This window comes from Rhinolophus ferrumequinum, chromosome X (assembly GCF_004115265.2).
Source record: "Rhinolophus ferrumequinum isolate MPI-CBG mRhiFer1 chromosome X, mRhiFer1_v1.p, whole genome shotgun sequence".
Taxonomy (NCBI): Eukaryota; Metazoa; Chordata; class Mammalia; order Chiroptera; family Rhinolophidae; genus Rhinolophus; species Rhinolophus ferrumequinum.
The window spans coordinates 119347040-119360809 of NC_046284.1; the positions used below are offsets into that span (position 1 = coordinate 119347040).

Consider the following 13770-nt stretch of genomic DNA (forward strand, 5'->3'; position numbering starts at 1 on the left):
ACGAGAAACCTCATTTAGCTGCCCAGTGACCTTAATACATTGGTTTTTTACAAGCTAACTTATAATTGACTCAAATGGCATCATGAATCCTGAAAGGAACAGGAAACTAATAGGACTATCTCAGGCTCACAGCCCAGAAATGCAGCTCAATCCCAAATATGACCCTTGAGACCAAAGAAATACCCCTGGAAAAGCCACATCCCCCACCCCTTGGATCTGCTCTCTTAAAAATGGGCCATTTTGTGGATTTCTCAAAGAAAGATAGTAAAACTGTGATGGTAACAATTAGCCTATTTCTATCTATAGGCAAGGCCATGTGAAAGAGAGCTAAAGAAAAGTAAGGTAACAGGACTCATTAGAAATACAGCTTGAGCGGCACTAGAAAGGCAGGCGATTTCAAGTCACACATGAAATAAATCTATCGGTCACAAGATATTTCTCCAAGGCGATTTTCCTTCTGTTGGAATTTTAATCTTTCTTCTGGTTCATGGGAAAAGGTTAGGAAAAATGTATAGCAATGCTTGCCTTAAAATGGATCCTGGTTTCTATAATACATTTCTTGCCTTCTCAAAGACTACTATTCACCTATATTGTTCTTTGAGAAATAAAATTCTAACTGCCTGCTCTAAGGCCATTTATTGCAAGAGAGTACTCTAATGGAAAACTGGCAGCATTCGGGGTCAAGCTGAGTTTGAAAAAGGGTCTCTGTTTAAAGGAGGAACAGAGGGCCCGCTGGGCAAATGCCTGCACATTATTTGGGTCAGGTTAAATCTAGTTACATTAAATGGGCTATGATTCAACCACAAATACCAGATGACACTGATGCACATGTTTTCAAATGTAGATGCTACACAATACACACTGCACACTTCTCTCCTAAATCAAGATGGTTCCATCCTGAAGCACTGAGGCAGGAGGCAACAGTCAACATATACCGTGTTTCCCCGAAAATAAGACCAGGTCTTATATTAATTTTTGTTCTAAAAGACACGTTAGGGCATATTTTCAGGGGATGCCTTATTTTTTCATGTACAACAATCTACATTTATTCAAATACAGTCACGTCATCTTCTTCTGGAACATCGTCATAACGTACTAAATGCATCCGTCTGGCTGACGATCTTAACTGGGGCTTATTTTCAGGGTAGGTCTTATTTTCGGGAAAACACGGTACTTACTTATTCATTTTCATAGACCAATTAAGTCTCTAAAGTCCCATGTAACAGGAATCCCATCTCTTTCAACAATCAGGTTGAAAGTCAGGAATGGATCGAGCCACAAACCTCAATCAAGCACTGATCACATGGATTTTTCAAACTCCTTATAAAATCAAATACAACTTAGTAAACTGTTGACCCTCTTGTTGAAATAAATACCAAGCTTATATTTCCTCTGAAATCTACTCGATTGGGCTAGAAGCCCTGATTCTAACAGCAGCTAATTCAGTGAACTCGCTCACTGATGCATTCCCAGTGCCTGGACAATGCCTGGTATACATAGATACAAAACAGTTACTTGCTGAATACATGTGTGAACCAATCGATCAACAAGTGAATGAGTGAGTAACTGGGCCTACTAAATGTCGGTGAACTTGGCTCTGCCTGTCATGTAGAACAGAGCCTATTTCACGTCGGAGGCATTAGGAATGAAAGCCCATGAGTTGGTCACTGCCAAACAAAAACTGAAGGCAGCAGCTGGAGTCAGAGGCGGAGGTCTGAGCTGTGCTCCTTGTTCCTCCAAGAATGGCAACTGCTGCTCTCTCCATATCGGCTCTGCTAGGCCACTTTGGAACTCTATTAGAAGACTTATCTTAAACCTTCAACGTGAGGGGGTAGAGGTGCTATGTACAGGCCAAAAGTTGGTGAATGGAAGAACCACCAGCAAGAAAGCTCTTCGCATCCCGCTACTGAGGCGAACCATCAACTCCCAGTTTGGATAAGAAATCTTCATCAGTCACCAAAATGCCTGCAACAAACTCTAGCATGTAAGTTCACAGAGGGCAGAGACTGGCTACGGTCATCCCTATGCCCCCACGTGTGTAGGCACGTGGTGGATGCACAAGCGACTCCTCCCCCAGGGGATGATCCGGTGCTGTAAGAGAAGAGAATCCTGGACCCCAAGGACTCATGGGAGTCTATGTTAGAAAAGAAACAAAAGGCCCAACATTTACATGTAAAAGGCAGAAGGAAGTGCACTAAATATTAACCATGGCCTTCTATGGTGTGGAGAATGTGGGTGCCTTTTGCTATTTGCCCTTTTCCTTCTGATTTCCCCAATACTCTATGAGTACGTGTTACTTTCACTTTAGAAATAAATTTCATTTTTAATCGTTTCAAAGGTCAAGTAGTTAAACTGTTTTTAATATAGGTGTATTGTACATTGTGCCAGAACTAGTATCAGTGGCTGCAGCTTCTGAAAAATGATGCGCATGTTATGAGCACCTGCTAAGGTCGTTCAACCTGACATTCCACTTTCCAGCACCAATACGATCATCATGCCAGGTGCAGAGAAGGTAATTAAGAAAGTGGTGGTAACATGAACTTCACAAACTACGATAGGCCAAGAAATTTGGCTTTAGAGCAGGGGTGTCCAAACTTTTTTCAACGTTTTTCACCAAGGGCCACTTGAGGTAAAATACACACACAGCCGGGCCACTCACTCGAGGTGAAGTACGTATTGCCTCACCTGGTTTATTTAAGTAAACTAAATATAGTTTTGGAATTTGCTGCGGGCAATTAAAAACGGATTGCGGGCCGCAGTTGGCCCGCGGTTTGGACACCCCTGCTCTAGAGCAATGGTTCTCAATTGGGAGCAATTTTGCCCCCAGCCTCAGGGGACATTTGGCAATATCTGGAGACATGTTTGGTTGTCATAACTGGGGGATGCGGTTGCTACTGACATCTAGTGGGTAGAGACCAGGGACGCTGCTAAACATCCCACAGTGCACAGGACAGCCCCTCTCAACAAAGAATGATGCAGCCCCAAATGTCAATAGTATTCAGGTTGAGAAACTCTACTTTAGAGTAATTATGTTTTTAGGGACATTAATACTCTATCATCCTCTTCATTTAAAATACTTCCATAAAACACATAATTAACAAGAAAGGTTAAAATGGAGAATTGGAAGCAACTATAGTGGTGGTCAGTACAAAGATGATGTGATTTAAAAAGTAACAACTATTTAGAAGAAAAATCAGATTATTTTGACAAGTTATAGTTTACCAAGGGATGGAGAAGTCCCCCTGTATATGTTTTAATCCCAGAAGAAAGAAGCAGACGACACCACTCCTCTCTATGGCCTATTCCCTCCCAGGAAGAAAACTCTTCATCCCTAACTAACCCGTCCAACAAGTCTGACACTTATCTTCTTATCCAGTCCTGGACGTAGAACCCTTTCTGCAAGTAAGCATCTTCTACATGCTGGAGAGTCATCATTAAATCATCCACCAGACAAAAAAACAAGAGTTCCCTTAACTCTTCCTCATAACTCTAACTTTCCATCCCTTTAATCATCTTTGCGGCTTCCCACTGAGTCCTCTCTGAACCCATCCTCGCTTAATTGCGGAACTCAAGACTGGAAGAGCCTGAGCCCTGCTGAGCACAGAAAGAGCCTCATATTTGTAAAGAGCACCAAGAGGTAAAGTCCCATTTACCAGGAATTTGAACAAGGGTCACATATGGCCCCGTGTGTGTGTGTGATAAAGAGGGCCTCACTTCCTAGGTGGTGCCAACTAATTGCTAAGAAAGACAACGGCTATATTCACGAAAGGCACATAATTCCACAAATACAAGTCATGAATTTCTCCAGCAGAGTACAGAGGCTCTTCTCTTTCCACAGACCAGGAAAACAGCTTTTCAGATTGCTCAGAGTGAAACACCCCGTGCCTTTCCACAAACCATGTATATAGCAGCTTCCATACCGTTATTGGTCTGATTGAAAGCATATAGGTATTATTTACACCATGTGTTGCCTCTTCAGACATTCCAAGCATAGCTTCTAGGAGAGCGCTCGGTTGGCAAGCTTAAATTTCTTCTCTAACTGGTTGATGACAATTGCTGCTCCCCACTTGATTACAGTAATGGGTTTCAGCAAAATTAGTAAACTGTCTCTTAGCAGGTGTGCCTGGAGCTACACAACAGGTAATGGATTCCGTGACATTTATTATTTTAGTTTTTAAATTTCAACCATTGCTTAAAAGATTTTAGGAATTGAATAAATTTTTTAAAGGTGCTGATTACATTATTTTTAAATAAATCTAACCCTACTTATACAGCTTTTTTAAACAAACCTCATTTTTTTTTATAAGGCAGTGCTTATGCCTAAAGGCACCTACCTGTTAAGTGACAGGAGCTATAATAAAGAGAAGTATCACTGAGCACTTAAGCACAAATGTGCTATTGTGTCTGAAATATAAAATCAGTTGTTGCTTTGGGGAGGTAAATAAATATGTCTGAGCAACAACCTAAAATTAAAGGATACATCTTATCTAAACTTATTTCTATAAAGCTTTCGATGAAGATACTTTAAAGATATTTTCGAAGCTATTTAACATACAGAGAAACCAGGAATTCAAAGGGAGTGCCTAAGAGATAGTGAACAAAGGCAGGGAGAAGCAAAGGGTTCTCAGGTGAAGGTGTGCTCCCAGTGGTGTAATCTGCGGTCACACCCAGCGAGTCCCACTGGCAAACTTCATAAACACTCTGGAAGATGGGATATGTAGTAAAATCATTGAGTGCACACCTGAGCCACATCACAGGCTCCAGCCAAGCATGAGATGCTGGGATGGTGTGCAGATCGCAGGGCAGGGATGCGAGCAATATGGCATTCGTGTTTGCCATGTGCCACGGATGCGCTCGGCTGGTCCCTGTCCCGCTGCATTGGGAGGACTCCGCCAGAGGGAGCCCTCCGAGGCTCACTGCTCCCCCTTGCTGGGGCCTCGGAATCCTTCCCCTCCTGCTCCCTTTCCAATGAAGTCTTCACTAGGCTGATGGGGCCCACAGGCTTGCTCTCTGAGCCACCTGTCTTCAGGACACCCTACCTGGGCATCACCCCCTCTCTCCTCTCCCAACTCAACAGCCTGCCCCTCGGCCCAACTGATTTCAGCACATGAGGAGGAAGAGTATCACACGGAACTGCCAGGACTTCTGCTCATTAACCCACACGGGCCTCTAACTGGTGCAACAGGACATAATGTCATAAAGGGAAGTGAAAGGCTGTGCGGTGCCAAGAGAGGCATCTGAAGCGAAGAAAGCACCATCTCAGGAGTTAGCCTGCCTAAAAGTCCGCCTCTGAGACCAGCTCTGCCCAGGCTCTCCCATCTCTTCCTTCTCAGCTTCACCCAACAATGAATTCCCCAAAAGGCGGTAGCAGCAGCAGCAGCTGCTGCTGCAGCTTTTGTCCTAGCAGGACTGGGGCTCAGGGAGCTGCTTGCAAACAGGGCGCTCATCTTCCAGTCAAGAACGCCTCTCCCAAGACACTGCTCCTCACAGTGTGACTTGGGGGCCAACAACATCATCATTACAGGGAGGCTGGGAGAAATGCAGAGTCTCGAGACCCACCCCAGACCTACTGAATCAGAATCTGCATTTTAACCAGATCCCCAGGTGACACGAATATAACTTAAAAGTGTGAGAACCCTGGGCTTAAAGCCCTCTGACCTTTGTACATTCTCTCTACCCTTTTTTGAGAATCTGGGGGCTACAAAAGCCCTCTCAGTAAGACATGAGCTTCCCTCTTTTTACTCACTTATTGCAAGAATCAGTTCCCTCCTCTGTGCAAATCCAATGAGGCGCTCAGAGTCCCTGGAGACCACCACGGGGAAGCCATTGTAGTCGGTCTCCTTGATGAGTGTCTCCACATCCTCGACCGTCATGCTGTCCTGCGTGAGCACAGACAGCGGCGGCTCTCCCCGCCGCGGCCGCATGACGTCAGTGGCCAGCGTGCGGTGGGTGAACTCATCCTTTACGTCCAGAAATGGATACCCGTTCAAGTGGATGTGAGCCTCGTAGATGCCTTCTTTCCCAAAGGCATCGGCCACCCACTTGCTGGTCACGGCTGCCGCCATCAGGGGCACGATGTACTCTAGACCACCTGTTAATTCAAACATGATGACCACCAACGACACCGTCATCCTGGTAACTCCACCTACAAGTGAAGAGAGGAGTGAAATTCCAAAACTCAACCCCAGACACTCGAGAGGGCATGAATTGTACAAACTGACAAGCTGGCTTTAAACTCTTCAGACAGGAGAGTTTCTAAGGAGACAGTCCTACAGGTCACCCATGCCCACACCTCTGGAACTGAGGCCAGGTTCTGTGAACCACAGCCTGGCACCGGGGACCTGTAAGTCACAACTGGGCTGTCTATCCACCTAGGACCACACGCCTTGCTTTTCGATGAGTGGATTCTGTGCAGGCTGTGCAGGTTTCTGACTCAGCAAGTGTGGCCCTCTTCCAGAACCCCATAAGCTAGAAAATTGTAGAGATTCTTAGGGGCTATGGACAGGAGAGGGACCCACCCTTGTGTCCCTTAGTATTCAAAGGGAGAATCCATACAACTCCTAATCTGCCAATGAGCTTAAACTGGCGTTTCTTGAGCTCAACACTAGCAACACTTGAGGCGGGATCATTCCTTGTGGTGGGGCCATCCTGTGCGCTGTAGGAAGTTGAGCAGTGTCCCTGGCCCCCACCCACTGGACGCCAGTAGCACCCTCCCCCCAGGTATGACAGCCAAAGCTGTCTCCTCCATTGTCTAGTGTTCCTGACAAGCACAATTGCCCCGAGTTAAAAACCACTATTCTAGATGGTACAGCTGCAAGATGGTGGAAACTCTATCAGTCTGGATCCCTGAATGACTGTGTGGAGAGAAGCCCTCTGCTAACTCACATCACACACACACACACACACACACACACACACACACACACACACAGCTGACTCTCATTATTCGTGGTAGTTCTGTTCTATAAAGTCACCACAAACACTGAATTAGTGAATACTAAATCGTTGCCCTAGGGAAAATATAAGTTTAGGTTCCTATAAGCCTCTAGGGACATTTTTGTCAACCGATCGACACAAAACCTTATTTTATGTGTTTCTGTTTAATGATACTTTACTTAATATACATAGCTGATTCATTGAACTCAGGGCCAACAGCACATAACTCATGCCTGAAGGAAACTTCTCCAACACACGTATTTTCTCCCTAAGGCAGATCCCAGCTTTCTTGCACTTAGAAATACCAGACAGCACTTACCTCAACACTACGCTTGGGAGCATTTTAAACAGCAAAATCAGTAAGAAAAAGCACAATAGTGCAAAATACGTGGCACTAAATAGACCACGAAAAGGACACTTGTGTACAGTCTCAGCTGAACCGAGAAGGTGGACCTCACCTTGATCAACCTCAGCTGGGGATGTACGTGCGTGTCGGACAATTCCAATTTCCCACTGTTCTGCACGTTTCTCAGAATGACTGCAAAAGCCCCCTCCTCCCCCCAGTATTGATTTAGGAGTTACAAACAAATTGAAACAAGTAGACAAATTCCCATATATGGAATTCACAAATAATGAGGATCGACTGCGTATCACGATCAAGACATAAACCTTGGTGTGGTAAGCCACTGAGATTTAGGTGCTCACTTGTTACAGCAGCGCAACCTCGCCTACCCTGAGAATCCAAGTGCTGGTGTCTTCCTTCTCGCCAGTCCTCTAAACCTCATCAGCCTTTGTGGTTGGTCTGTCTCACCTTTCCTTGTGCCCCACCCCTACCTTACCCCACCTCCACCTTACCCCACCTGTGGCTGTACCTAGGCAGGCCGCAGCTCCCACCATTGCATAAAGTCCTGGGGTGACACAGTCTGCTCCAGGCCTGCACCAGTTCCTGAAGATGATCCAGTCATGGTGATGGTAAGCCAGCTGCTCCACGCCGATGCCCACCATCCTGCCGGCCATCGCTCCCACAGCCATACTAGGGATAAAGAGGCCGGACGGGATCTCCAGGGAGCACACAGGGGAAAGAAGCATGAGGAAAGGAGTCTAGTTTCCCGCTTCCCCACGCCCAGTAAACACGGCCCCTCTCCATGAGCTTGCCATTTGACTTCAGTCTTCCAAAAAGGCACAACACTTCAAAACAGGTCAGCTGGGGAAAGAGGGGGTCAATGATTTCACCCACTTAGTCTGTCTACTGTGACTTGGAGGGGAGGCCATTTTACACTTTCATTTCCCCGCTTTCCAAAGCAGGCCTGGCTTGCATGCTGTGGATTAAAGAATGATAAGCCCCACTGCAAATAACATTCGAAGTGAGCATCTGTCACTTGAGATACTCGCCACTTTCTCACTCCCATTGAGTGTCATTCAGATTAGCTTTCAAAATTAAATGTCAAGCCACAGCATGAAAATGAAAAAGAAGGGCCTGCAACTGTGCACAGGTAAAATAAAGAAGCTGAAAGCGTCGGTGCAGCTGTCCTGGACTGTCCAAAAAGCTTCTCCTGGGCTCACTGCCCTGACTACACAGTGGCCAAACACATGTTAGAGAGAGATGGGAAGCAGCTCACTCTTCCTGATAAAGTACATCTTCTGAAAAGTATTCTGAATACTTTCGAGCCAGGTTAGAGGCAGCAAAGAAATAGACTGTGTAAATTAAAAAATCTGGATAAGAGCGTGTTTCATATTTCATTGTGTGAAAACACATCTGAATTTATCTAACGATCACACATGTGCTGCAGAACGCACGTGACACTCCATGTTCACGGAGGTTGCACGTAACCGTGATCCTGAGTGGGAGCTGCATTTATGCGCACACCAGATCGTCATCAATCTCAGGATGCACATGGATCTTTAACCAAATTCCAGGTAAGTTTGGATCCTCCAGTGTGATTTCTACAGTCTGGGACATTCCTGGGGAAACTGTTCATTTCTGAGCTGCCCCTTATCCCACAGCCACTTAATCCCCAGTAACTTCAAAGTCAACTTCTCCCAGCAGGCCCTAAAAGATACTGCTAGTGTCTTCCTCAGACACGAAACTAAACCTTTTTGCTAGGAGATGATGGATCAGAGACAGTCAGCTGTTTGATGAAGACCACCCAGCCCTGTTCTCAAGGCAAAGTCAGGTTTGTGCTTGCCCGTCACACACTCAAGTGTAGACTCTACACAGTTTCTTAGATGTCTCAAAAAGGAAACAAATCATAACAATACCACAGAGGAAGCAATAGGAATGGAACATGACGGGGGTTCTGGAGGATTCTCAATGTTCTGCTTTTGGTCCTGGCTGCACAAGCATGTATGTTTTGTGAAAGTTCCCCAAGCTGTACACGTCTCTATATGAATGATGTACTCTGAGCCTTAGTTCCTTCACTTGTAAAACGGGATTAAAATCTCTACTTCATAGGCTTGCTGTTTATCAAAAGCATTGTTTCTTGTTGATTAAAAGAATGTCAAGTGCCCGGCACAAGACAACATTCAATAAAGGTCAATTCCCCTTTCCTCCCATCACAATTTTATTTTGGCAAGTAAGATAGGTGCTATCCCCAGAAGGACACAGATGGCCCCCCATGTCTTCCTTCCCCTTCACTTACCTTCATGCCAAAGGTAAATATGGTAATGACGATCTTGAAGATGAGCGCCAGGGCCAGCTGCCACATGGCCGTGTACACCCCAAACCCAGCCGGCCGGTCAGGGATGTCATCCACAGGCCGGGTCATATTGGGGTCGTTGATGTAGTCACAGAGCTGGGAGGACTCAAGGGCCCCACAGTCATTGAACAGCTCGGAAATGAGCTCGCTCGTGCTCCGGCGTGTGTAGGGATTGGGGTAGGCGATGATGGCCGTGATGGCGGTCACCACGATGACCTCCAGCACCGGGTACTTGCCCAGCTTGGTGGTTTTGCGCCTCCTGCACCAGGCGATGTTGCAGCGGATGAAGAGGGTTCCCCACAAGCCCCCAAAGACCCCTAGCAGGATGAAGGGGAAGAGCTCGGCCATGTACCAGGGTGTGTGATATTCCACGTAAAAGAGAACAAGGCGGCTGTTCCCAAAGGGATTGATGGATCGCAGCGTGAAAGCCGCCACCAGGGCTGCAAAAAAGGACCTCCACAAGGTCTTCAAGGGAAAGTAGTAACTGACCTGGGACAAACAAGGAGAAAATTAGAGACTGGCTGAAGAAAGGGCTGCCCAGAGCCCCAGCCCCACTGATCAGCAGCCACCACTGGCGCTTGGTGTGAAAGTCACACTCAAACCAAAGATGGCTGGTACTCACTTCCTCAATCTCGGTTTAATTATGATCCAAATGCACCAACAAAGATACTTAAAGGACTCTGTGTCTAAAAGTAGAATGGTGTATTTGAGCTATTTTTTTTAAAGAGAAATGAAAATATTTAATCATAATTCTGTTTATGGCACAGAGACCAGCCTCAAAGCAAATAAACCTCTGAATTTGATTCTATAGACAACAGAATAGATCATGGGTTGGAAAACCCTGGCCCAGCAAATGTATCCATATGGCACAGGAGTTAAGAATGATTTTATATTTCTTAAATGGTTGGAGGGAAAAAAGAATATTTTGTGACATGTGAAATATTCAAAAGAAGAACACCACTTTGTGACACGTGAAAATTACATAAAATTCAAACTTCAGCGTTCCTAAGGAACATTGTATTGGAACACAGCCACGCCCAGTCACGTGAGCATCGTCTGTGGCGGCTTTCCCGCTACAACGGCAGAATTGAATAGTTGCATCAGGGACCATAAGACCCTCAAAGCCTAGAATATTTACTGTTTGGCCCTTTCCAGAAAACTTTTGCCAACCCCTGGAATAGATCCATTTGGGTTGCCAAAAACAAAAATGCTTAACTCAGTTCGTTATGAGAAAGAAAGAGGACTGCAAATCTTCCCCAAAAATCACACTGGCAATTTTTAAAACAATACATGAAAACGGGTATTTCGCGGTAGAAATGTGGCTCCTTAGTGACCTGCAGGAATTTTGTTCAGTACTCCTTTGAGTCTAGTCCTCAAAGGGCTGGAGATAGAGGCCTACTGCTGTGCTAACCATCCACATAGTCCTCAGCCCTTAAAACCCCGCATTCCCTTGGCCCCCCCATACTCACCTCTTCTAGACTGAAAAGCACACCCCCGATAGGAGCACCAAAGGCAACGGAGACACCAGCAGCTGCTGCAGCTGACAGCACCTGTGACGCAAAGAGTTCTGTGTAAGCCCCAGGCCTTTCAGGAAAACATTTGCGGGTGAGACTTGGAGGGGGCTCCTTCCAGGACACGGAAGCCGAGCCTGCTCACCTCACGCCTCTTGCCTTCATTCTTGCTGTACTTGGAGAAGAGGCTGCTGAAGAAGTTGCCACAGCAACAAGCTACGTGCACCAGCGGCCCCTCTTTCCCAAGGCTCAGGCCCGAGGACACTACCAGCACGAGGGTCACAGTCTTGATTAGCAGGGTCCACTTGCCCAAATAGCCCCTGATGATAAAGCCGCTCAGAATGGTCTTTATCTGCAACAGGACGGAGAACAAGGTGGTGCGAGCTGCTTCAATGCCACGGCTGGGAAACAACGAGTTCCTCTCAGAGGCATTTCTCAAACTTAGATTCATTAACTCATATGGAAGAGAGGCCACTTTCATTTTTGGTTTAGCTATAATTTTATATTAATAGAATTTATGTTAATGTATAATTTTATATTATATTAATGGAAACCTAAAACAATTCAATGCATAGGAAATCTTGAGAATTCCTGCAGTAATAAGGTCATAATGAGGACAGAATAATTATTGAAGTCTCATTTTATTTATGGCATTTTATCTTGCTCACATTATCCTGTTGTGCTGAAAAGAGACAAGTATCTATTGATTTTAACTGTTAACTTTTGACTATTGAAAGATGTCCAAGATAAAGAGACAGAAAGCTGGCTAGCTATGTGACAAACCAAATAGAACAAAATGTCAATTGAACTTTGGGTCAGGTCTGCAAACCATGGCCCGTGGGCCAAATCCAGCCTACTGCCAACTTTTTATGACCCACATACTAGGGGTGCTTTCCATATTTTTAAATGTAAGATATACACAATACTATTAGTCTTTTAGTTAGAATAGTTGCTCAATTTTGCCTCTTGGTTCACAAAGCCTAAAATATTGATTGTCTGCCCTTTTCCAGAATAGTCTGCCGACCCCTGCTGCAGGCCATGGGTATATTGGTGTTTACTGTGTAACTCTTTCAACTTTTCAGTATGTTTCAAGGTATTCTTAATACGATGTTGGAAAAAGAAGATGCTCAACATTCTACTAACGTAATTCTGGGGGATGTGAAGATGTTTGAATACATGACGACCCCTTCCCTTCCATCAAATGTTGCCCTCTTTTATTGAAAAGGATGTTGACTACAGGTAATCATCTTGCTCCACTTACAGACCTGCCACATTTTGTAAATGTCAAATAATGGCTTTCTTCCTAAAAGTACACATGAGTTTGCCTAACACTTTTAGAATTCAAGTGGGTGTCCATCTCAGTGATAAATTTCATATATTGGAGTCCTCTTCCCCCAAACAGTATTCTTGGGGTACAGAAACATCATCTGTGGTTAGGTAACTTTTTACCTTCAATCTTTCCCACAAATGGATAAAATGGAGTGAATGCTTACTGTTGAGCAATTCACAAGCCTATAATCATAGATTAATTAGACATCCAGTGAATCAGCCAATGAAACACACCGTCAGTTTCTGTTTCCCCACTGTATGGTATGTAATGGGACAATGTTAATTCTTGTCAGTGTCAGGACATTTATGTCACTTTCAAAGTGCCTCCTAGTGGGCCCTGCTCGGCTAAGAAATTAGTTTCTCAAATAGCTATTACAGTCCTTCTCAACCTTGGCACTCACTGGGATCACCTAAGAAATTAGAACCCCCTGAGATGTGGTCCGAGGTGTATCCTGGGCCTGGGAATTTGTACAGCCTCCCCGGTGATTCTAAAATGCAGCCCAGGTAGAGAACCACTGCTCCATTCCTGAAAAGAGCAGTATAGGTATTCCTGATTTCTCACTATTTTTTTTTAATTTATTGGGGTGACAATTGTTAGTAAAATTACATAGATTTCAGGTGTGCAATTCTGTATTACATCATCTATAAATCCCATTGTGTGTTCACCACCCAGAGTCAGTTCTCCTTCCATCACCATATATTTGATCCCCCTTACCCTCATCTCCCACCCCCCACCCCCCTTATCCTCTGGTAACCACTAAACTATTGTCTGTGTCTATGAGTTTTTGTTTCTCATTTGTTTGTCTTGTTCTTTTGTTGTTTTTGGTTTATATATCACATATCAGTGATATCATATGGTTCTCTGCTTTTTCTGTCTGACTTATTTCGCTTAGCATTATACTCTCAAGATCCATCCATGTTGTCACAAATGTTCCTATATCATCTTTCTTACCACTGAATAGTATTCCATTGTGTATATATACCACAACTTCTTTGTCCATTCATCTATCGAAGGACATTTTGGTTGTTTCCATGTCTTGGCCACCGTAAACAAAGCTGCAATGAACACTGGAGCACACGTGTCTTTATGTGTAGATGTTTTCAGATTTTTTGGGTCGATACCCAGGAGAGGGATTGCTGGGTCATATGGTAATTCTATTCGTAATTTTTTGAGGAACCTGCACACTGCCTTCCATAACGGCTGCACCAGTCTGCGTTCCCACCAACAGTGTATGAGGGTTCCTTTTTCTCCACAGCGTCTCCAACACTTGTTACTATTTGTCTTGTTGATGATAGCC

The 13770-nt window shown here is 44.9% G+C and overlaps 1 protein-coding gene across 2 annotated transcripts in view; it reads right to left on the reverse strand.

Moving 5' to 3' along the window:
• Positions 1-13770, reverse strand: part of CLCN4 (chloride voltage-gated channel 4) — a 62509-nt gene that overhangs the window by 10634 nt on the left and 38105 nt on the right. For both annotated transcript variants that reach the window (XM_033107489.1, XM_033107498.1), the window contains exons 7-11: positions 11289-11495; positions 11102-11182; positions 9576-10121; positions 7809-7995; positions 5747-6145 (exon numbers count right to left, since the gene is read on the reverse strand). In XM_033107489.1, coding sequence (XP_032963380.1) covers positions 5747-6145; positions 7809-7995; positions 9576-10121; positions 11102-11182; positions 11289-11495 — 1420 coding nt within the window. The remainder of the gene's footprint in view (positions 1-5746; positions 6146-7808; positions 7996-9575; positions 10122-11101; positions 11183-11288; positions 11496-13770) is intronic.